Source organism: Emydura macquarii, unplaced genomic scaffold (assembly GCF_026122565.2).
Source record: "Emydura macquarii macquarii isolate MOO-44397 ecotype Brisbane River unplaced genomic scaffold, CSIRO-AGI_Emac_v2 contig_1027, whole genome shotgun sequence".
Classification (NCBI taxonomy): Eukaryota; Metazoa; Chordata; order Testudines; family Chelidae; genus Emydura; species Emydura macquarii.
The window spans coordinates 1,826,731-1,850,350 of NW_027131164.1; the positions used below are offsets into that span (position 1 = coordinate 1,826,731).

Below are 23,620 nucleotides of genomic sequence, written 5' to 3' on the forward strand. Positions count from 1 at the left end.
AGGAGGCCCATGCCCATCCACAGCCTGGGGAGAACTTCAGCAGTCAGGGGAGACCTGCTTACCTCAAGAGCAGAAAGGAAACTCCATCAGTGAGGGGGGGTAGGGAAGCAGAGGGTGGACACTCGCCAGCAGCGAGTCCGAAAGTCACCACCCCTTGCCACCGCGTGAGGGGCTGAGCTGAAGACGAGGGGGGAACCTAATGATCCAGTGATGGCCGTGGTATAAGAAATTAGATTTAGACTAGATATCAGAAATGCTCATGGGTCTCTGACCTGTGCTTCCCACAGCACGCACCAGATTTTAAAATTTAACCGTGGTGATGAGTAAATAAAACTCCTATTTTTCATATAAACTGTGTGGGCAGCTTTAAATGGAAAACGCATTCAGAAACACGAATCAAAACTTACAGTTCAGTTAATGTAGGCAGCTGGTAATTTGATATTGCATAAAGCAGCGGTTCACAACCTGGGGGATGGGACCTCCTGGGGGGGAAGGGGTGCCAAAGATTACAGGGGGTCCATGAGGCTTCAGTAATATTTAGCCCCCCCGAGCTCCGAGCCGGGCGCAGGAGGCTCGAGCTCCATGCTGGCCAGAGTGGAGGAACATCCACCCCCAAGATCCATGCTGTCCAGTTGCAGCTTCCCCGAGCTCCGCGCCGGCCGGAGCGAAGAAGAAGCCCCCCCCCCCCCCAGCCTCGCAATGGCTGAGCACCCAGCCGGAGAGGAGCAGCCCCACACCAGCGGGGGCCTGGAGCAGCCTCAGCCAACTTGCCAGGGCCCCTCTCCATTACTCTCGGTCCATGAGGGATGGAAGAGGCAGGGCCACATGAGTCATGCGGTGGCGGCTGCGCCTGGGTAGGCTTCGCTTCTTGCTCTGGTAACAGTATTTATTATTGTTATTAATGAAATTTAGTGTTATTATTATCATCATCATTATATGTGTTTATAGGGGTTATATGTGTTTATGGGTGGTGAGGGGGCAGAAGTGGGGTGGGGGGGGAGATGTGTGTTTTACCTAGTGTTAACTAGTGGGCCTTTCACTCAGAAAGTTTAGGAACCACTGGCATAAAGGGCACATTTTAGTGCCCCAGCGTTAGACACAAAGTGAACTAAAACACACAGTGACAAGATCATTATGCTTATTTACAGTCACTGACTTCAGCACGTCTACAGTGGTCTTGTTAAAAAAGACAAGCCGTAGGAAGTTGTGCATGAAATACATTTTCTGCTGAGCTGTAAGGACAGCATGGCAAGAAATGAAAACGTAAGCAGCGCAAGTATGAACGCTTGGCTGGTTTTACGGCACTGCAGTTACCAAAATTGTTACCGCTTGTTAGAGACTGGGAAGAAGAGATGTGAGACTGTTTAGCTATAGAATCCTTCCAATCAACGTCATCTCAAGTCCACACAGGGCCTGTCTACACGGCAGTTAAAAACCTGTGGCTGACCTGTGCCACTTATTTCGGTTCATGGGGCTAAAGGGCTGTTTCACTGTGGTGTAGGCATTCAGGCTCGAGCTGCAGCCTGGGCTCTAGGACCCTGCGAGGTGGGAAGGTCCCAGAGCTCGGCCTGCAGCCCGAGCCTGAACGTCTGCACCGCAATGAAACAGCCCCTTAGCCCGAGTCAGCGGCACGGGTGAGCCGCGGAGTGTCTAACTGCCGGGTAGCCAAAGCCTTACAGATGTCACTGAGTGTATTTCCAGGTCTGCACTGGCACTGGCACTACGCTCACTGGCAGGCTCAGCAGAGAGGCCAGGCATTAAATGCATATAGAGATGGAACTACCTCTTTATTCCTAGGAGAAATCCAGATGGTATAGACTGGAGGCAGATTGGCTGGGCTGTGTCAGAGCTCACACTATTGCTGCCTATGCTATATCTCTTCTATGGAGAGAGGACTTTGATCTCCAGCTTGTTTCACTCGCATTAAGATCATTTAAAACAAATGACTCCCCTAAAATCCCAACATTCATGCCAAGGTTGGCTTGGCTAGGTTAGCACATCACTTTCTGGAAAAGATGGACTTACCGAGTATAAGCTACCATATGTCATAGTTGCCCACCCTGCATTCCCTTCATTAATTACCTTAGAATCACAGGCTGATTTTAAACTAGTACTACTCGCTGTAAGACGCCCTTTACTGGACTGGCCCTGGTTACATCAAGAGCTGCTTGTATTGCTGGGAATCCGAAAACACATAACATTTATTTAAAGAGCCCATTATCTTATCGAAGGTCAACAGGGCCCTCCCATTTTTACTATGGGCATGAAATATGATCTCTAGTGGAATTAATCTCATTTTCCTTTTGTAAAAAGACCACCAAGTCTCATTCTCCTTGTCTTTGTTTTTCGCTTAGTTTTTAAAGGTTCATCATATTGAATTTGGAATGTCATTCTGCTGCACAGTATCCCTGAGCTTGAGTGGGAGGACATTTTATCAATACAGTTACTACTACCACTACTTCGCAGTTGCAGAAATAAAGTATATTTTCAATAATATCAGGGCCTTTTGGCTAAGATCAAGTGATAAAAACAGAAATGTCCTCCAGTAGGGGTGCAATTTTTTCAGTCTCTGTGCTAAATGACTTTATAAATTTGCAAATAAATTGGTAGTATTTGTTTTCCAATAAAAATCACAGCATGTTACACTTTCAGAGTATTGTTAACTAATTAACTACATTTTCTTAAAGAAAGCACAAATACCACCTGCAATCCCCATCGATGGTTTTGATGTGTTTTTTGTTGGGAAATCATACAATTTATTTGAAAACGTATGATGTACGCATCTTAAGATATTTTTGGATGATTTTTCCAAGTACGCATGGCCTTGACACCTGCTAGACAATATAACGAGTCCAGGGAATGAATTCTCAGCTCCTGTGGCACTTGTACTATTTCGGTAAGGAAAAAGAATACTTTTTTGCATAATACATTCATTTTTGCAGTATGCTCTGAGCACAGAAAAAAACCTCATAATGTCACTCAGTTGATTATATGAACAGCAACTGTTGTATCCATGTGATGGAAAAACCCAGGAAATAGATTTGTTAGCAGTGCTGTAATACATAAACATGATTGTTGGTGGTTGATGCTCTCCCGCTGGGTGTTTCATGCTACATCATATGCATGTCATGTTACGTTAGACTGGACACAAAGAACAGCCAGGGAAAAGGAAAAGAGCAATGCTATATCCACAAGGGAAGCTATAAACATAGATTTTATAGGCGAAAACTGACTTCCCAAGACTTGCTTCTTCCATGATGCCTGAAGTAGGGATGTAATAAAATAATAATAATAATTAATAATAAATAATGTAATTAATAAATAGAGTGTGTGTGGGGGGAAGTAGCTTATTTCTGACATCCATATGTGCTCAGTTCTAACCTAAATAACCATGTCATTGTAGTGCTGCACCCAACTGTTGTATCCTTTAGTTTGAATTTTCAAAAGAGTCTCATGTTCAAAAGCAATTTAGGTCTGGATCCTCAAAGGTATTTAGAGCCTGGCAGTTAGGCTCCTAAGGTATTGATGTTAATGGAAGTCAGATACCTAAATATCTTTGAGAATCTGGACCTTAGGAAACTAAGTCCCACTGAAAATAAATGTTATTTAGGTTTCGATGTGCCCATGATACTTTTGAGAATGGATCTTAGGGTATGTCTACACTGGAGCAGGAGGTGTAATTTTTCAGCATTAGCAGACATACCTGCGCTAGCTCTGATGGTGCTAGTGTGCAAAAAAATGGAAGTGTAGCCATAGTGGCACAAGTGGTGGGAAGGGTTAGCTATTTGAATATGTACATTGGGTCATACTCAGGGCGGCTAGACCATCCCCCTACTTGCACCACAATGACTACGCTCTATTTTTAGCACATTAACTTGATCTCACCTGATGTGAGCTGGCTCCACAAAGGGATTTAGGTCCCTAAATGCCTTTTTAGGTGCCTAAGTGAAAAATTTAGATCCTCAAAACCCTTACTTGGCTGCCACCTAATGCTGTAGGTACCTACATGTCCATTGGTAAAATCTGCTAGGGGCCTTAATTTCTGCCGGTGGGAATGCACACAGCCACCTAATGCTGTAGGTACCTACATGTCCATTGGTAAAATCCGCTAGGGGCCTTAATTTCTGCCAGTGGGAATGCACACAGCCACCTCCAAGCTGCTTGGCACCTAAGTCCCTGCTCCAATGATTATTTATGAACTTAAAGGATCTAATCACAAGGTGCTTTTGAAAATGTTAGCCTCTGTCTTGCTCTTCATTCTGTAAAGCATGTAGCACACTCCTGGGCACTGTAAACATAACTAATAAAAATAAGTGCTGGATCTTCATAGTCCACCTGTGTTGTGGATGTCCTATCCTGCACAGTGAAGTCCATTGAACAACATCTATGACTTCCTGCAAAAAAGACCTTCACTTCCTTCAGGACAAGAGGAATTTCAACAACAGAAATAATAATCCATTAAATGAATGGTATTGTTTTAGGCACAAAATGATGTTTCCCACAGGGCTGCAGAAAGCTGATGGGGCGGAAGAGAACGTGGTTCGGACAGAGACATCCCTTAGGGGAGTAGCTATTAATGGAGATTCTCTATATTTTAGTAAAGGGGAGAGGATGGAAGATGATAAAATACAGGTAGGATCTGTTGCGAAACAGTCAAATGCAAAAGAGTCCTATTCAATTACATGACATAATGGCAGATAGCTAAAAAGTGACAAATTTTAAGTGCTTATTTATAAATGCTAGAAGTCTAAATACTAACATGGGTGAACTTCAGTGCCTCATATTTCATGAGTATATTGATATAAGCATCACAGAAACTTGGTAGAATGAGGATAATCAATGGGACACAGTAATACCAGGGTACAAAATATTATGGAAGGACAGAATAGGTCATACTGGTGGGGGATGGCACTATATGTGAAAGAAAGCGTAGTCAAATGAAGTAAAAATCTTTCATGATCCAAACTGTATCATAGAATCTCCAGGGATAGTAAATCCATGCTTGAATAATAAGAATACAGCAGTAAGGATAAACTACTGACCACCTGACCAGCCTGGTGACAGTGACTGTGAAAAGCTCAGGGAAATTAGAGAGGCTGTAAAAATAAAAAAACTCAATAATAAGGGGGGATTTCAACTTGACTGGGTACGTCACCTCAGGACAGGATGGAGAGAGAAAGTTTCTTGACACCTTAAATGACTGCTGCTTGGAAGAGCTAATCCTGGAACCCACAAGAAGGGAGGCAATTCTTGATTGCCTGGGAGCACAGGATCTGGTCCAAGAAGTGAATATAGCTGAAGTGCTTGGTAATAGTGACCATAACATAATAAAATGTAACATTCCTGGAGAGGAGGGGGGAAACACAAAAGCAGCCCACCACAGTAGCATTTCATTTCAGAAAGGGGAACTACACAAAAATGAGGAAGTTAGTTAAACAGAAATTAAAACATACAGTGCCAAAAGTGAAATTCCTGAAAGCTGCATGGAAACTTTTTGAAGATACCATAATACACAATCAGTTTAAACGTATTCCCCAAATTAAAAACCATAGTAAGAGGACCAAAAAAAAGCTACCATGGCTAAACAACAAAGTAAAAGAAACAATTTGAAAGAAAAAGGCATCCTTTAACAAGTGGAAGTTAAATCCTATTGAGGAAAATAGAAAGGGGTATAAACTCTGGCAAATGAAGTGTAAAAATATAATTAGAAGGCCAAAAAAGAATTTGAAGAACAACTAGCCAAAGAGTCAAAAAATAACAGCCACATATTTTTTAAGTACTTCAGAAGCAGGAAGCCAGCTGAATGACCGAGATGCTAAAGAAGTACTCAAGGAAGATAAGGCCACTGCAGAGAAACAAACCAATTCTTTGTATCAGTCTTCACAGTTGAAGATGTGAGGGAGATTTCTAAACCTGAGCCATTCTGTTTAGGTGACAAATCTAAGGAACTTTCCCAGATTGAGGTGTCATTAGAGGAGGTTTTGGAACAAACTGATACATTAAACAGTATTGAATCACCTGGACAAGAGTTCTTAAGGAACTCAGATGTGAAACTGCAGAACTACTAACTGTGACATATAACCTATAATTTAAATCAGTTCTGTACCAGATGACTGGAGGACAGCTAATGTGATGCCAATTTTTAAAAAAGGCTCCAGAGGTGGTCCTGGCAATTACAGGCCAGTAAGCCTAACTTCAGTATGAGGCAACTTCGTCGAAACTATAGTAAATAACAGAATTATCAGACACATAGATGACCACGATTTGTTGGGGAAGAGTAAACATGTTTTTTTGTAAAGGGAAATCATGCCTCACCAATCTACTAGAATTCTTTGAGGGGCTCAACAAGCACATGGACAAGAGTGATCCAGTGGATTCAGTGTACTTAGATTTTCAGAAAGCCTTTGACGAGGTCCCTCACCAAAGGCTCTGAAGCAAAATAAGCTGTCATGGGATAAGAACGAAGGTCCTCCCATGGATCAGTAACTGGTTAAAAGATATGAAACAAAGGGTAGCAATAAATGGTCAGTTTTCAGAATGGAGAGAGGTAAACAGTGGTATCCCTAGAGATCTGCACTGGGACCTGTAATGTTCAATATATTCATAAATGATCTGGAAAATGGGGTAAACAGTGAGATGGCAAAATTTGCAGATGACACAAAACTACTCAAGATAGTTAAGTCCAAAGTAGATTGTGAAGAGTTACAAAGGGATCTCACAAAACTGGTGACTGGAGTGCAATTTATAATGTATAATTATAGGATATCCATATCTGTGTTGCTTTCCTTTCTGTCCCACCTTGAACCCACCCCTTCTAGCAAAATAACCAGACCACTGCATCTCCAGTATAATATATTACATACTGCTGCCTGCCTTGCCCAGCAAATACATTTTCCCCAGCCTTTTATTAAAGATACATTGACATTCAGCCCCTTTGGTTTACTTATTCTCAACAAAGGCATTTTAAAATACTTATGGTTCAGAAATGTATAGCATTACATTCCTTTATTTTTTAAATTGTGAAATGCCAATCACTTACCTATCATGGGAGATTCTATAAAACTCCATGCATTAGTTTGAGGGACATATGACTGCAGGACTCCAGCAGCACGACCAGCTTCATTCACCCCACCAAACACATAGATCTTACCACCACAAACCGTGGCAGCTGCAGAATGCACAGCTTTTGGCAGAGGAGCTATTGTCTCCCACTGATTGGTGATGGTGTCATACCTAAAACAAAAGCAATAGGAATAAGTCCAGATAATACAGTGATGGATGTGTTGTAAATGCATGACGGATTGACAGATAAAACAGTCAGAGAGCTAGGCAGCTAGACAGACAGATAAAACAGATTTGAAAACATATCCTCTAACACCAAAACAATTCAACTGTTTTGGTAGATAATGTAATTAATGCCTCTTTCTAGCCTTTAAAGCATATAATGATACAGGCACAGAGAAAACCAGATCTATTTTCTTCATATGCCTCTCAAGCCTAATTATAGCTGCGGCTAAAAAAACTCAGGACACCTTTGTCAAGATGACTTCCACTAATTAATTTCTATTAATTGGAATACAGTAAGATTATTCTTGCATATCAGTGTCCAATAGCAACCATAGGCAGGCAATTATTAATATACTTAAATTGTTTAGCTTGTGAAACTCATCTCATCATCAAACATAATGCAAAATGATAGCTCTTTTTACTAGCCATTAACTATTCTATTCTATTAACTAAACATTAATGCATATTTTGTGCATGTGTAAATTGTCTCCATTTAATTGTCATTGTATGTATCAAGTTACTACACTTCATTGCAGGATATTGCAAATGTTAATGGGGAGTTTGCTACTGGGATAAGATTTCCTCACTGCATCCATTTTTAACATGTAGTGCAACAGAAAAGAATATGCATTAGAGCACTAAATTAGTTTTAAGGTCATCAGTATCTGATTTAATTAAGCCATTGACCATAAGGATGTGCAGTTAATAAACAGGGGATTAAGATTCATTTTAAACAATGTCCCAAGTTCAGACATTTATTTTTTTAAATAATGTGGCAGTGATCCAAATAGCTCCAGTAAAATGAGCCTGAGACAGTGGAAAACAACATGGTTGTTAGGCTTCAATATTTCCATGTAATGGCACATTCAGTCAAATAGCAGTTTCCTAAATGGTAGTAATTCAGAACAGTTGATGACAAACACACAAGCCTTCATCGCCCATTCAGAGCTTTGGCTCCTGATAGCAGGATGGATGCTAACGGCATGCAAATACTCTAGATTCCTGGGTTTGAAATAGGGAATCTTTGTCTGAAACTGACATATTTATTATCCCTTTGTAACACATCTCTCAATCTGCCATACTACAACATATGGGAGTAAGCCTCCAAACCCGGGTCCACAGACTTGTATTGGTGAGGCTTGTGCTAGCGAGCTAAAAACAGCTGCATAGACAGTGCTTTGACATTGCAATCTGGGCTGCAGCCTGGACTCTCAGGCTGTGGTGATGGGGTGGGCTTGAGAGTCCAACCTCCAGCCTGAGTAGGAACATCAGTGCACTGTCTACACAGCTACTTTTAGTGCGCTAGTGCGAGCCTCACCAATGCAAGTCTGTGGACCCAGGCTGGGATTCTTGGTCCCAGACGCAAGGTAGACATACCCCTAATGTCCAAATGTGGAACAAAACAAGGGATAAAAGACAGGCAATGGTGCAGGGAGCATAAAATAGTGTGGTCACCGGAACTTATTTCTTTTGCATAAGTAACATTTCAACAAAAACAACTGATTGATATTAATAAATTAATAAAAATGAAAAACCAGAATGGAGGCACATTTTAACCAACTAAAATGAGGGAATTTCCTGATAATAAAAAGCACTGAGAAGAGCACTTTCTAAAGGTTTTCACCACCTCGAAATGCTTTCTTCAGAACTTAATATCACAGAAAAAAACAGAATCATTAGGAGAAGAACAGAAAAAATATCCAATATGGTGGCAGGAACATGATGCAGCACAATCCCATACTACGTCTAATTTTCAAAGTTTGATGCTAAAAATAAGGCACTAACTCTGCATTTGGCTACTGAAAGCATCACTTAAAAACTTACAATCTAATTGCACAGTGTGGCAAACACCTCGTATTTGTATGTGATATTCATGGCAATATTCACTCTCATCCTAAAAATAGATATGGACAAAACTGTGTAATAATAATATTTTGGTACACTGCTGATGGGGTACATTTAACTACCACTTCTCCTCCAATAGTTTTAGCATTGGTAATTGAGCTGTTGCTATCCCTGATTTTATAATGAAAACAACTGATTAATCTTTTTTCTTCTTCGTCTTCACCTTGTCCTGGCAATCAGGGTCAGCAGATCCAGTTCTTCATCTCCAACCATTCTTGTCAAGTGTGTCTTCCAAGCTGACAATAACCCTCGTTATGTCCTCCTTCAGCATCTTGAACCATCTTCTTCTAGGTCTCGCTCATGGTCTTTGTTATGTAACTACTAGCTCTTGTTCTCTTTGGCCAACATATCCCATACCCCGTTATCTCACATGACTCAGCCATTGCTGTATGCACTGTTGTTTTAGCAGTGTCAGAGAGACAAGGTGGGTGAGATGATATCTTTTACTGGACCAACTTCTGTTGGTGACAGAGACAAGTTTTCATGCTTTACAGAGCTCTTTCTCAGATTTGGGAAAGGTACTCAGAGTGTCACAGCTAAATAGAAGATCAAATAGATAGTTTAGCATAAGTAATTAGCACATATTCTAAGGGACCATTCAAGGTGAAGTGGCTTGTTATGACCCAGCCATCTCAGTCGATACTCCCTCAGCTTTTCCATGATGGGGCTACCTGCATCATGGCTGATACCATTTCACTGTGTAGTCCATCAGTTCTTGTCTTACCTGGTATCCACCTGAGCATTCTCGCTTCGGCAGCGTGAAGTAGTTTACACCAAGCTCCATTTATCCAAGCTCTTCATGCAGTTCTTAACATTTGCATCCTTATTCCCATCCTGGCTCAACATCGAACCAAGGAATTTCAATTGTTGCACTGACTTCACGCTATACCATCTAGTTCTATTGGCTTCTTGTTGTCCCTCTCAATGAAGCATCACATGTATTCTATCTTTTGTTGGCCAATTCGTAAGCTATTTTCTTCTAATAACAGCCCTCCTTAATTCCAGATCCCTTTCCAGTTCATACTTAGCTTCATGGCACAACATAATGTCATCAGCAAAAAGCATTCTCCATGGAACTTCTTCCCTAATCTCCTGTGTCAAGGTGTCCATTACAATCACAAATAGGAATGGATTTAAGGCTGATTCTTGATGTGGACGTACATTCACAGTGAATGATTCATGGTAGCCACAGCTGCTTCTCACTACTATAGTACTACCCTTGTACTTGTCTTGTCCATGATAGACTGAATACATATTTCTGGCAGACTGCATGACTGCAGGCACCACCACAACATGTGTTGCTTGCACATACTTCCTCAACAATTGCTTCACATTCTCTTCATTGAGCTATTTTTCATAAAACCACTGCCACCTCCTAATGATTTCACCGTCTTCCACCACTACTCTTCTATTTTCATCTTTGACACACTTCACAGTTCCCAAGTCCTCTGTGCTACTCTGCCTAATCTTGCTTTTCCCCCTTCCTTCATTAGTAGTTCTGTATGTAAGGCTTTAAAAGCTTGACCCTTCGCTTCTATAACTGCTCTTTTCACTGTTTTCTTATCAGCTTGTATCCCTCATAATTTTCCACCATTCTTTCTCTTTGACATCGCTTAAACCTTTCCTTCTTTTTTTTTGGCTCCTGCACATCGTTGGACCACCACCATGTCTCCTTCCCATGAAATTTCTCTCCTTTCATTTGGCCATAGGCAGTTTGTGTACTTTCTGCAATATGTTGGGATATTTTTCCCCAAACCTCATTGGAATAATCATAGCTGGTTTGGTCACTGTCCAACCTCTGCAGAATCTCATCCTTAAATCTCAGACTAACCTCCCTGTCTGTGAGCCTCCACCAATTTATCCTTTGTTCCACAACCTGGCTTTTGTCTCCCACTAGCATTTTCACCCAGAAGTCCATTACAAGCAATCTGTGTAGCTTTGCAATCTGTTGTCCTGAGATTGCTTTACAGTCTCTCACATTTTTTTATCTCTTTCTCTTGTCAGAAAGTAATTGGTCTGGTACCTGTTATTAAATGCTCATCCCTCCTTACAAAGTATGTATAGGCAACACACAGGCCATGGACTCTGGCTAACTCTAATATATCCTCCCTAACTTCATTTCTGATTCCAAAGCCTCATCCTTCATGACAGTGATCATAGCCTTCATTGTGTTCTCCCACATGTCCGTTGAGACCTTCTCTGACAATCAGGTACTCACTTGGTCCAGCACTATCTGGAAATTCTCCTTCTCCTCAATCATACAGCCAACCTGTGGTGCATATATATAATGTTAAATATTTGTTTTCTACTCACTCTACTTTAACTTTCATCAGCTGGTCACTCTTCCTTAGGGTGTCTACTGCCTTATCCTGTAATATTTCTGCTATGATTATTCCTATTTACTGAGCCATGATACATTATCTTGTAACCCACCTCAACGTTTGTGGATTGTGTCCCCTTTCCACTTTGTCTCTTGTATACAGGCAATGCACACTCTCATTCTCTTCAGAGTCTTGGCTACTTCTCTTAATTCCCCCGTCTTTGTTTCCACATTCAGGGAAGCCAAACGTAGTTGATTAATAATTACAGAAATATAGTTATCTGAGTGGAAGAGATCTAAATGTGCTCACTAATCCATCAGCTTCTAGGACACAATTGAGAATTGTCATCCAATGTATGTGTTCTAACAGACAAAATCCATGATGATTTAGCATCATTAGTCTAGTACACAACATCTGAAGATGCTTGTGGCCAGTACACATGAACTGATATATCAATGTGTGGAACTGAGTGGGGTGGAATTAACTGGCAGTAAACCATTTCAGAGAGACAGATTAAAAGGATTAAAAACTGGCTAATTGATAAGTCTCAAAATTTAATTGTAAACGGGCAATCATCATCGAGGAGGTGTATGACTTAATTACAGTTTATAAGTATGTACTTGGGGAACAACTATTTAACAATGGGCTCTTCAATCCAGCTGAGTAAGGTCTAACATGATCCAGTAGCTGGAAGGTGAAGCTAGACAAATTCAGACTGGAAATAAGGCATACATTTTTGACAGTAAGGGTCATTAACCACTGGAGCAATTTACCCAGGGTCGTGGTGGATTCTCCATCACTGACATTTTTAAAGCAGGCCTGGATGTTCTTCTAAAAGATCTGCTCTAGGAGTTATTTTTGAGGAAGTTCTATGGCCTATGTTATGTGGAGGTCAGACTAAATGATCACAATGGTCCTTCTGGCCTTGGAATCTATGAATCTATGAAATATTACTGTCATCTATTTTCTGATTCTTCTCTTAATAGTTGATCAAAAATATAGACAAGTTACGTCCTCTGGATTTCTTATGGGTTTGGTTGTGGGTGGAGACAGGGAAGACATGATTGAGGAAGTGAGTCTTAAACTGCAAAAGAAATAATTAAATTTCAGGGTAAATTTCACTGTCAGCATCCTCAGTCACCCATCTTTTTTCTTTCATTCACTTTCACTGCTCTCTGTCTATTTGCTGCATGAGTGAGTGAAGGAATTAATCCTGGTTCCCTTTGAGCTTCTCTTTGTCTGCCACAGGGAGCCAGAAATGACTAATCATTTCATCTGCAAAGAGCCAAAGGCTGCAAATGCACTGAACATAAGTGTGAATGGGCTACTTAAATCAAATACTCTTGTCTTGAACATGCTTCAGTTTCAAAATCTTTTCTGAATGGGTAGTAGCGGTATTGTCCTTATCTAGTGGTGACTTTGTCTCTGTGCTGAGACCCCCCCTTCATATGCCCGTATCCACATGAGAAAATTGCACCAGTTCTGACTAAAAAGCGTGATTTTAAATCAATATAATTAATCTAGTACAAACCCCTGTGTGCACATAATAGGAGATGAGTTTGTCTTATATCAGAGAATCTTAGACTTTAGGGCCAGAAGAGACTATCATGATCATCTAGTCTGACCTCCTGCATGACACAGGTCACAGAAACCACCCAGTAATTTCTGCCCATACCTTCTGTGTGTGGTATAACATATCTTTATGAAAGATATGAAGTCTTGATTTAAAGGCTTCAAGTGATAGAGAATCCACCATGTCCCTAGGTAACTCGTTCCATGGTTAATTACACTAAAAATATATGCCTCGTTTCTCTAGTCTCAGTTTCTCTAGCTTCAGCTTCCAACCATTGGATCTCATGTCTTTTTCTGCTGCATAAAAGAGCTGTCTACTGTCAAAATATCTCTTCTCCATGTAGCATAGATACTTGTAGAACATAATCATGTCACCTTTTAACCTTCTCTTAGATAAGCTAAGTAGTTTGAGCCTCTTAAGTCTCTCTCTGGCATGTTTTCCAGACACCAGTCATTCTGGTTTAGCTTCAGTCAACTCCTAAAGTGTCCACATAGGGATTTGCACCTGATTAACTAAATTGGTTTAAAAACAGAATAAAGCTAAATCAATGCAACTTCCTTGCTCAGAGAAGATTTACAGCCAGTTCATCTCTTGGCTTTCTTCTCTTGTTTATTTACATTCTTCCTCTCATTCTTGTTGTTTCCACCTTTAACTGCCACTTTTACAATAACAGTGAGTATCTTTTGATACCTTTAATGACTCCATCCTATTCAGTTACTTACAGCCAATAGAATTAACCTAAAAAAATTCCATCTTGAACTCTTTCCTTGACTCAGACTTCTCACTTGACTGCTGTTTGCAGCAGTAAATTAAGACATCATGGAGCCTGGATCCAATCCACCCAAAGGTTTCCGTCTGAAAAAGTGCTCACAGTACTTCTGGCTCCCTACTATGTCAATGCTAGCTCCTGCTTCTCTGTCCCTATGCCTGCCCACGCCATTCTGTGGTGGTGGGCCTACCCAAACACTGTGGGTTCAGTAGTCTCCTCCTAGCCAAGAGACTAGACCTGCAAAATAAAAATAACCTTCTGTGTTTTGAAAATTCTGCATTCTCCAACTTTCTCTCTTAGGGCTGATCTTTCTCTCAATTCACTCATCTCATTTAGCACCTGCTTTCTTTCTCTTCCCACAATCTCAGCAATAATGGCAAGACAGCCTTTTATTCTGCAACTTCTGCCATTTGGAACAGCTCTCTGCCTTATGAATTCTCCATTTCTTTTCATACCTCATCTGAAAACATTTTTTCTCCCTTTTCCTCAGCCTCTTAATTTCTCTCCTTCTAGGTTAAACAGCTTTATGACTGAATACTTTAATTTATTCACATTATGGAGTCTTTATGCTATCATTATCAGTAGTTTATAGACCACCAACCCTTTACTATCTTATACGTTATTTAACTTTGGAATACAATTTTCAGGAATGATGCTATACAAAATAAAGATTCATTGTGTAGTATTGATCTGCTCTTCAGATGGCTTACATGATGTTTAAAATCATATTAATGGTTTTGCCCTTTTCATTTCCTTCTGACTGTTCTGAGGACCTTAATGAACTATTCTGGGACAAGCTTCTATATGTAATTTTCCTGAGACATCAATATAATAGTAGGTTCTGAAACTGTGTAAAGAGACAAATAAAGATTATTTTTATATTTAATTTTTAAACCTGTTTTCCATCTGCAGATATAAATTGAAGCAGTCAACCAATTTTAGATAAACCTAGAGGCCCTGTGTCAGAACAATATGCTTCATCTTTCAACACCTTTCACACAGATAATTACTATGAAGTACACAGACCCACATACATTTAGCCATATATATTGTCAGCATGTGCAGCCTTCTCAGCTCTCACAGGGCCTGTATTAAGAAGCCCCATCCATTATCTAGAAACCCAGTTCATAGATCCTCTTCATTCTCTCATCTGGTATTTGTACACAAGCCACAGAAGCAGACAGGTTGCTGTGAAAATCTATCACTTAAACATCTAGGGACGTGTTTCCTGTCACACACAAAGTTACCAGAGGGGCTTGATTGAGAATTGTTGTGTCATTGCTATTTCCTTAAAAACCTTCTTCCAAAAAAGTAGCCCAACATCCAATCCCACAGAAGATGAGTGTATGTGCTTAAAATATCCATTTCACGGAGTTTATGGGTTTCTGATTCAGCCCAGCTAGTACATACACATCATTTCAACAAACAAACAAAGTGCATTACACATATCTGCCTATTTATATATTTATTCGGTTTTAAGATGGTTGCCCATCATAGTGGCACCTTCTTGGCTCTTTAAAGACATATTAGAAGATGAAGGATGAAATCTTGGAGCCATTGAAGTCAATATCCCAAACTCCCATTGACTTCAGTGGCGCCCAGACGTCACAAAAAGACCAGATCTCACAGAGATTATATATAAATAAAGTACAGACAAAGGAGGAGGAAGGGATGATTCCATAACTCACCCTATGGAGTCCACAGAAAAGTGCTTTCTGGATTGCACAAAAGACATTTAGCATATGAATGACCATCTGTATGCAACCTCCAAAGATGAATTATACACAGTGCAGGTAGCAACACCTGTAGTTAACGATGTCCAACACTTTCCATTATAAAGACCCTGATTTCAGGTGATGATAACTTAGCCAAATTGTAACCATTTGGTCTGAGATTTTCCATGCTGGATGTTTGCCTTAAACTGGAATTTTCTGAAAATTTCAGTAAAAACAGTCCAGCCATTTCTCAGAGTGAGATTAAGGAAAATACGATGTTATGCTCATGTTAAAAAATTCATACAACCATTTTGCTGAGATGCTCAACTGCCTCCGTGGCTTTGACTAGGCTGATTTTCATGGGAATGGCAAAAGGCACCTCCCTGTCACCATTCCCATGAAAATCTGCCCAAATTTGGCCAAGTTATGAACCTCTGTGGAAAAAAATAGTATTTGCTCATGCAATTAAAGACTGTAGTATTGCCTCTTTTAAACCTGAGTGGCTAGTCAAAGCACGGGAGTCTGGGCATGCTCCAGCTGGAAGCAGAAACTGGGGATATTCAGTTACTTCTTTGAGACAGTTTTGTTTGTTTACAAAGAAGGTACAAAGTCCTGTGTCTCTGAATGCAGAGGGAAGCAGTTTCTTAGCCTACAGGGCATGTTTAGCCAACACTAGACCACCCAAAAGCTCTCTCTCTCTCTAGCTTTTCCCATAGTCACAGTGTGCTCACAGGTTTATGCTTGGTTTTATTGCCTTTTCTCCCCCCGCCCCCAGTCTTGTCTGTTCCCACTTTTGTTCTGTGTGAGTGTGTTCTCTCACACACCCACACACAACTGGTCACAATGGCTGAACCCTCTGCCTCGATGATGCTAATTTCTGGACAGACTCTACGAGGGCATGTCTACATTAGAGCCTTAAACTGACCTACGTGAGGTGCACGTCCTCACCCAGAGCCACTTCTACCGACCGAAATGGGGCAGGGTGAGGGGTGAGAGCCCTCTGCGCCGCTCCCCGCTGGGAGCCCAGCTGCACCCCGTGGTTCTCTGCTCCTGGCTGGGAGTTGGGGGCAGCCGTCCAGGCGTCTCAGCTCCCTGAGCAGGAATCGGAGAGCCTCTGGGTAGCAGCGAGGTTGGAAATGGGGAGCTGGAGGCAGCTGCACTCTAGCTGCCTGCCATTCTTGTCAATTTCACAGCTCTATTTGACAAGACAGCAAACAGCCGATGCAAGAAATGCAGTGTCTGTACAGATACTGTGTCGCCGTAAGTACGCAGAAGTAAGCTCTACCCCTCTTGTGAAGGTGGAGTTATTATGTTGGTGTAGTAGAGCACTTACACTGGTGGGACAAGGCTGTAGTAAAAATTGCAGAGACCATCTTAATTCTGGCGCTTAACTTTTGAGTGCTTGACTTTGCAACTTCAACATTCTTTTAATGTAGAGTTTTGTGTGTAATACTATGTAGCCTGGGTGACAAATGATCTAAAGTCGTAGATGGTGCCTTGCTTTCTGTGAGACTGTATTCCTAAACCCCACCCAAAGCAAGAGAGTCACATTCAAAGAGCAATGTCCAATCCACACTATAGCAGAAATGTAATCTCTCTGTTAATGCAAGTCATAACCACACGCGCGCAAACACACACTCAAGGAAGGAAGGAATAGGGAAGTTCTGAATTGGGTTTTAATTGTGCTTGTGACATCAGAAAATTGAGCAATTAAATTAACATTATTCTGAACATTAATGATTATCCAGAAAGAGATGACCCAAATTCAAAATGCCTCATTGCTCATAAGACTTGGGAAAGTTATTCCATTTGCCTTCAATTTCCTGAGTACCTGTAAAATTAGGATGTTGGGGCAACTGGGAGATGTTTCAGTTTGAATAATGTCAGTCTGTGGGTTGCAGTTTTTAAGGTGAACTTTTTCTCTCCTCATTTTTCTTATGTTAAAACCCCAGAACGTCAGTTCCAAAACCAAACACATAACACACACGCACACAACTGATTTAAGTAATGAAGCTAACACACTCTTTGATCCCTCCACTTCATTTTAATTTTTAAAAACTTCTGATCTCCCAGCATGACCCAAAAGGGACACACAATCTAGGCACACACTCTGTTCTACTGTTGCTTCTCATAAGTCATTTTCATCGATAATAGAAGATTAATTATAACTGTGAGTTTAACAAATCCCCATCACAAGGGCTTACCTACCTCTGCAGAGGCAGAATGCACTGAAATGATATGGAGAAAGCCTGCTATTCTACCAGATAAGCATGCATAACAGGCCTACACTGGGCTTGCTTTTTAAACTGTAAATATTCTAGCCTGCTCAGTTTCAGGCTTGATGGGACATGAACCACAAAATATTTCATCAAAATGTGTGTGTCTCTGTGAGATCACAATGTGCAGGCACCACATGATGCCACGTTAGGGTAATTGTTGCTGTTCTGTCAACCCCAAGAGGTCCAAATCATGAGATTGCCTTAAAATCATGAGCTTAACAAAAATACATAAGGGGTTCTCTTATTTGCTTTCTGGCTTTTGAGACATTAGGGTTCATGTTTTCAAGATTTTCTCCACCACCACAAGGGCTAGAAATTCAATGAAGTTATGACATGTGTTCCTCACCTTAAAAATGTAAGCTCAGATTTGAATGCAGTGACATGACTCTGGGAGCTGGGGATTTAAGAAAAATACCAAATATGGTCAGACGTGATAAAAATCACAAGACTTATATTGGGGTCTGGGGGTTGATCTTGAGGGACTTAGGATCTGGGGAAGGACCAGCTTTGCCTAATTCTCAACCTCTACCGTCACTGGTTCTGGAAGTACAAACTGATCTTTTTTGTTGATGCTGTGTGAGAACACAAGAATCAGAGCAGAGAAAGAAACAGACCGTGACAAAAGGACATAATCTAATGAAAACTAAATGCAGTCTATTAGTGCACACAAGACACCTGCTTCCTCTTTATCTACAAGAGGATTAAAAAAACTCTGAACTTCTTTGGTGAAAAAAGATGACTTTAAATTACAGGAGAAGTGGTTTGGGAATTTGAAGAAATTTTGCAATCCCATGAAACAGATCTAGTCCCACTGGGCCCACTTGTCATTAGCTTGTAGTGTACGGAGTGCACAATGCTATCAAAGTCCATTTACTCTTCACTACTTATGCTGCTTGTTTACTTCCTGTGTTCTCTCATTCACTGAGACAATTAATGGAGTCAGTTTCATTTTGTTCCTAGTCCATTTCACTTCTGCAATGATGGGGTTGCAAACACTGCAGGGAAAGGTTTACTTGCAGACCTGCAAAGTGTCACACACCTTGTAGGACACTCACACATTTGTTAGCTCTGCTACATGTGCTCGCATCTAAGGTACCATGTTAAAATGTGAAAGAGACCAAGCTCCACACCATCCACATCCTCTTTTGCACAGGGGAAGGTGTACTGGTCTAGGAGCCAGGAGATCATGGCAAACAAGTATGATTTTCCCATTTTACTGAGAGGTTGTACAAGGTCACTTCTGGAAGAACTGAAAAGAGAACCCAGGTCTCTACTATAGCAGTACAGTATATTGAAAAAATCAGTTATTCGCATAACTCTAATCATAATGCATTAACAAGGAAGACAAATTAAAGTTGCACAGGATTAAGATTTCCTAATTTTTGCATGCTTGATTTTGCAACCTTAATAATGTTCTTTTAATGTAGTTTTTATATGCAATATTTATATATTATGATATATACAATTACATAAAGAAAATTATGGAAAAGAACATTAAATTTACAATCTCCTGCACTCAAAAGTTAAATGAAAAATCTGGTTCCCACCATACTCTATTCAGCACATCTCAATACGGCTTGAAAAGTGTTCCCATCTAATGGATGCCTATATAAGATGAGTTTGGTATGTCTCAACTCCAGTCCCCACATCACAACCTTACCACTATACTTTGCACTAACTGGCAGACTCAGAGGAGAGGCCAAGAACAGGACAGAACCTATAAGCCCTAGAATAATATCTGCTTGAGTCAGATCAGGGCTGAGGCACTCTGCCAGTGCCGTGCGTGTGAGAAGCTTGCCCTGCTGCTGCTCTGGAGATAAATAGAAAACTTCATGCCCCAGAGGTCTCAGTGTGATGCCTTTCACCAGCACTAAATCCACACAATATTTTAAAGCCAAAGTTTATTAATTCATGTCATAATTTGCATAACATGTGACAATGAGCTGCTACGTGTTTGTTTTAATACAATTATTTCCACTGGCACTTTTATAAAAAGGGTAAACATTTCTATTTTTCTTAGCTTCTGGAAAAGCTTGTTTTGACAAAATCTAAATTTTGGAGCTCCTTTGAGTCAAGAGTGCCTTTTTACATCACTTGTCAAATAATTACTTTGGGAGGGGATCGTTACCTTTCCACGTGATCAACATTGCCTGCCACACCAACGCCTCCAATGGTATAAATTTTCCCATCGTACACCAGGCTGTTGTGCCGACACCTTGGGACTGTCATTCGGGATACGAGATTCCAGTTATCAAGTAAGGACATGTAACACCAGACATCAGAGAGCGTGACACCAGACTCCATGCCACCTGCCACCCAGGTATGGATGAGAAAAGGAGAGAATTAGGTGAGAACTTGGATGCAGGCAGTTCACTGTATGTTGCAATCAAAGCCAGTTACAAAGTAAAAGCTCTTCAAATGACATTTGACTAATTAAAACAAATCACCCTCAATAGTGAGCATCTGTTCCTGTGATGCAGATCTGTGTCATTTCTTCATGCGTCTCAAAGGTTCTGGGTTTTTTTTAAAAGATGACATGAGGAAATCAAGATGTCAGACTAAGAAGGACATGTGCATAAGGGAATATACCCGTCCAACATCCATAAATAACTTCCAATCTATTAAATTACTGCACTCTTGCAAGCATGTGTCATGTGGCAGAGACTGACTGGCTTGCTAGACACTATCCACTCTGAAATTCAGAATGCTTAATTCAGTTAACCTAACAAGAATAGAAACAAGTTTTGCACACATATATAAAAAATAAGGGGATTTTAAGGTTTAACTCCTAATTTTCAGGCATCACTTCCATGTTAAGTTTAATATATATGGTACAGTGCGGAATCAGTATTATAGGCACTGCCCAAGAGTTTAAAATGATCAAACAATATACTAGTACTGGATATTGGTGTAGCTGTTTCTAAATGAATATGTCAAAGTGTTTCACTGCCCAAAACCCCATAAAGTGGGTAAGTATTATTCTTGTTTTACAGAATAGGAAACTGAGGAACAGAAAGGCATGTGATTTATACAAGACCACCCCAGGAGTTAGTTGGTGAGCCAGGAACAGAAACCAGAGGCTCAGTTCTATGCCTTAATGACAAAACCATGCTTCTTTCTCAGTAATGCTTTACCAAAGGATATTTCATTAAGACTCCTGTGCTATGCACTGTGGTACACAGCAGGTTCAGGTGTTTTTATTTTATTTTACTTTGAGTTTTGCTTTGTGTTTCAGGTCTGAGCAAAGCAGAAAACCCAGTGGTACTCAACAAGTTTTGCACTGAAATCATGTGAGGCTCCTAACTTTTACATGCCTTCCACCCAATACCATAAACTGGCCCAGATTCACCAGGTTCATAGGAAAGGGAACTAATAAACTTTGTGGGGGGGAGGTTGGATTTATTATTAATATTTTGCACAATACTAGTTATTACACAGTCTGGAATGTGGATTCCTAATAGGATTCCTATTAGGAAATAGGTTAACAAAAAGGCCAGGAATGCACAAAGACATCCACTGGGGAACTTACCTCTGGTAGAAACACAAAGAGATTTGGTTAAATTGGTAGCAATAACTTTTTTTTCTGCTCCTGGGGTCTCTATCACCCCTCTAGTCAGCATAAGGAGAAGTGATGGGGGAATTCAAAACCACTCACTGCCTGAGATTCCTTCTATTCTTAGACATAATCAAACTTTCACTCAGCGACCATGAGGGGGGATCCTTATAACTACCTACTGCAGGTTCCCCTTTTCCCCCAATCCAAGGAAAAGTACCATATGATTGAATACAAACAGACATATTTATACTATGAGCACCAATTGTAGTTGGCAACTCTTTTAGATAAACCCTTTTCAGGAGTGTGGGCTCAGTTTCATTGAACCTAACTAGATTATAGAGCTACAGTATACTATCAAAAAAGAGATTTCAACAACGTGTGAACAATCTTGTAAATAAATATTGTAAGTGTAGGACACATATTCAGCAGCTCAGTCAATCTGTCTTGAATGTAGCAACCCATCATTTAGACCCAACTTCAGCCACCATTTCAAACTGTGTTACTGCAGCACGGAAATCTTTTCACAGGCTTGATGGTTGTCAAATCTATTCTCTATATAACTGAAAATGTGCTATTGACTATTCTGGGACGAAAATGGCGCTGAAGTGAAATGGAGAGTGATAAAAGCATGTTTGTATTTTTTTTCCTTCTCCCCCCCCCAGAGTGATTGGATAAAAGTGGCACACATTCCTCCCTTCTTGCACTGTACAGTATGGTTTACAAGGAGCCAGTGTTTTTCTGTGCCTAATTTGTACGCTGCTTACCTGAGAGATAGATGTTGTCTCCAGCGCTGACTACGCTGAAAAACTCCCGATCATAGAAAGGCAGGCTGGCCAATGGATACCATTTATTATTTTGAGGATTTAAGCAAGTGACTGCCGTTAAAGCTCGTTGGTTCATGCCAATCATCTGACGACCTCCCACTAGGACTATTACCTCGGCTACACCTACGATGCAATTAACCAAAATACATTCTAAGAAAGTGTCATCTCTCACGAGGTGGTAAGCTATCTAAAAGCATTTTGCAGTCAATCCATTTCTCCATCCCCATTAAATAACACCTAGAAAAAGAAGTCTTTTTTGGGTTTCCAGTAGTCTACAATGAGGCCATCATTTATACTTTGGTTTTTTGAATATTGTTGCAGTTCAGACACTTATTAAAGGCTTACCTACAAAAAACACTGTAGGCTGTATGATAAAACAGGAGGGGGATGAGGAGACAGTGAAGGGGACATGGTGATAATGGTGGGTGAGGAGAAACAATTTAAACACAGCAGGGTTTAATAAGGAGGGTTGGCAGCAACTTTGTATTTGGATATAAAACCCTAATGTAATGGGGGAAAGATAATATAAAGGCCTCTGTATTGAAAGATGGACATTGACTTCAGTGGGCTCAAGATTTGCCCTTAACCATGTAAACGGTCATTTGGCTTTCTCCTTGATTAATGTACCCTCACACCAGAGACTGATGTATGGAAACGTTTTAGGCTTCATCCCTCCTGGCTGCATTTCTTCAACTTTTAAGTTCATTTCCTGTCCTCTCCTTCAAAGGGCTTTTCCAAAATACTCCTATGTGCTTATCCCAAACAAACTTTGCCTTTTTATACCTAGTTATTGTTAATTATTATTGTTATATCTGCTCTGCGATTGTGCCCAGGACCCTCATTCCTGGATCAGGGCCTCATTGTGCTAGGTTCTTTACAAACACATAGTGAAGAGACAATCCATTCCTTAAAAAGCTTGTTGATTTAAATTTATCTGTGCAGCCAGAGATTTCCAAAACCTTTAACCTTAGGTGTATAGTGGGCCAAATTCACTGCTGGTATGGATGGGTGACACACCACTGTAGTTATTGGGGCCACTATTCTGGGGTTTTAGCTCACAGTTTACTCAGCAGCTGGACTGAGTTAAATCTGAGCAAGACTCTCAGGACTTATCCCTATGCTGGATTCCGATGGTACATCACATTTTAACTGCTTGACACGTGCTGGCCTGAAACGCTCATTGTCAAGTGCTTGAGATATTTTGGATTTAGTGCTTAGTGTAACTGCAGAAACAGAATGCCCTGGTGCAAAGTACTATTCACTCAGATTATTGGATTGTTGTCCTCCATCCTCTGGATTTTTGATTTTTTATATTTAAAGTGTCATTCAAACAAGTTTACTCTCTTATTAAGATATGAACCTAAAAGACTATACCGTTTTAAATAAATATT

At 40.5% G+C, this 23,620-nt stretch overlaps 1 protein-coding gene across 1 annotated transcript in view; it reads right to left on the reverse strand.

Moving 5' to 3' along the window:
• KLHL29 (kelch like family member 29) overlaps positions 1-23,620 on the reverse strand; it is a 510,263-nt gene that overhangs the window by 22,156 nt on the left and 464,487 nt on the right. The window contains exons 11-13 of the mRNA XM_067544703.1: positions 22,170-22,352; positions 19,978-20,158; positions 7,040-7,233 (exon numbers count right to left, since the gene is read on the reverse strand). Of these exons, the coding sequence (XP_067400804.1) occupies positions 7,040-7,233; positions 19,978-20,158; positions 22,170-22,352 (558 nt within the window). The remainder of the gene's footprint in view (positions 1-7,039; positions 7,234-19,977; positions 20,159-22,169; positions 22,353-23,620) is intronic.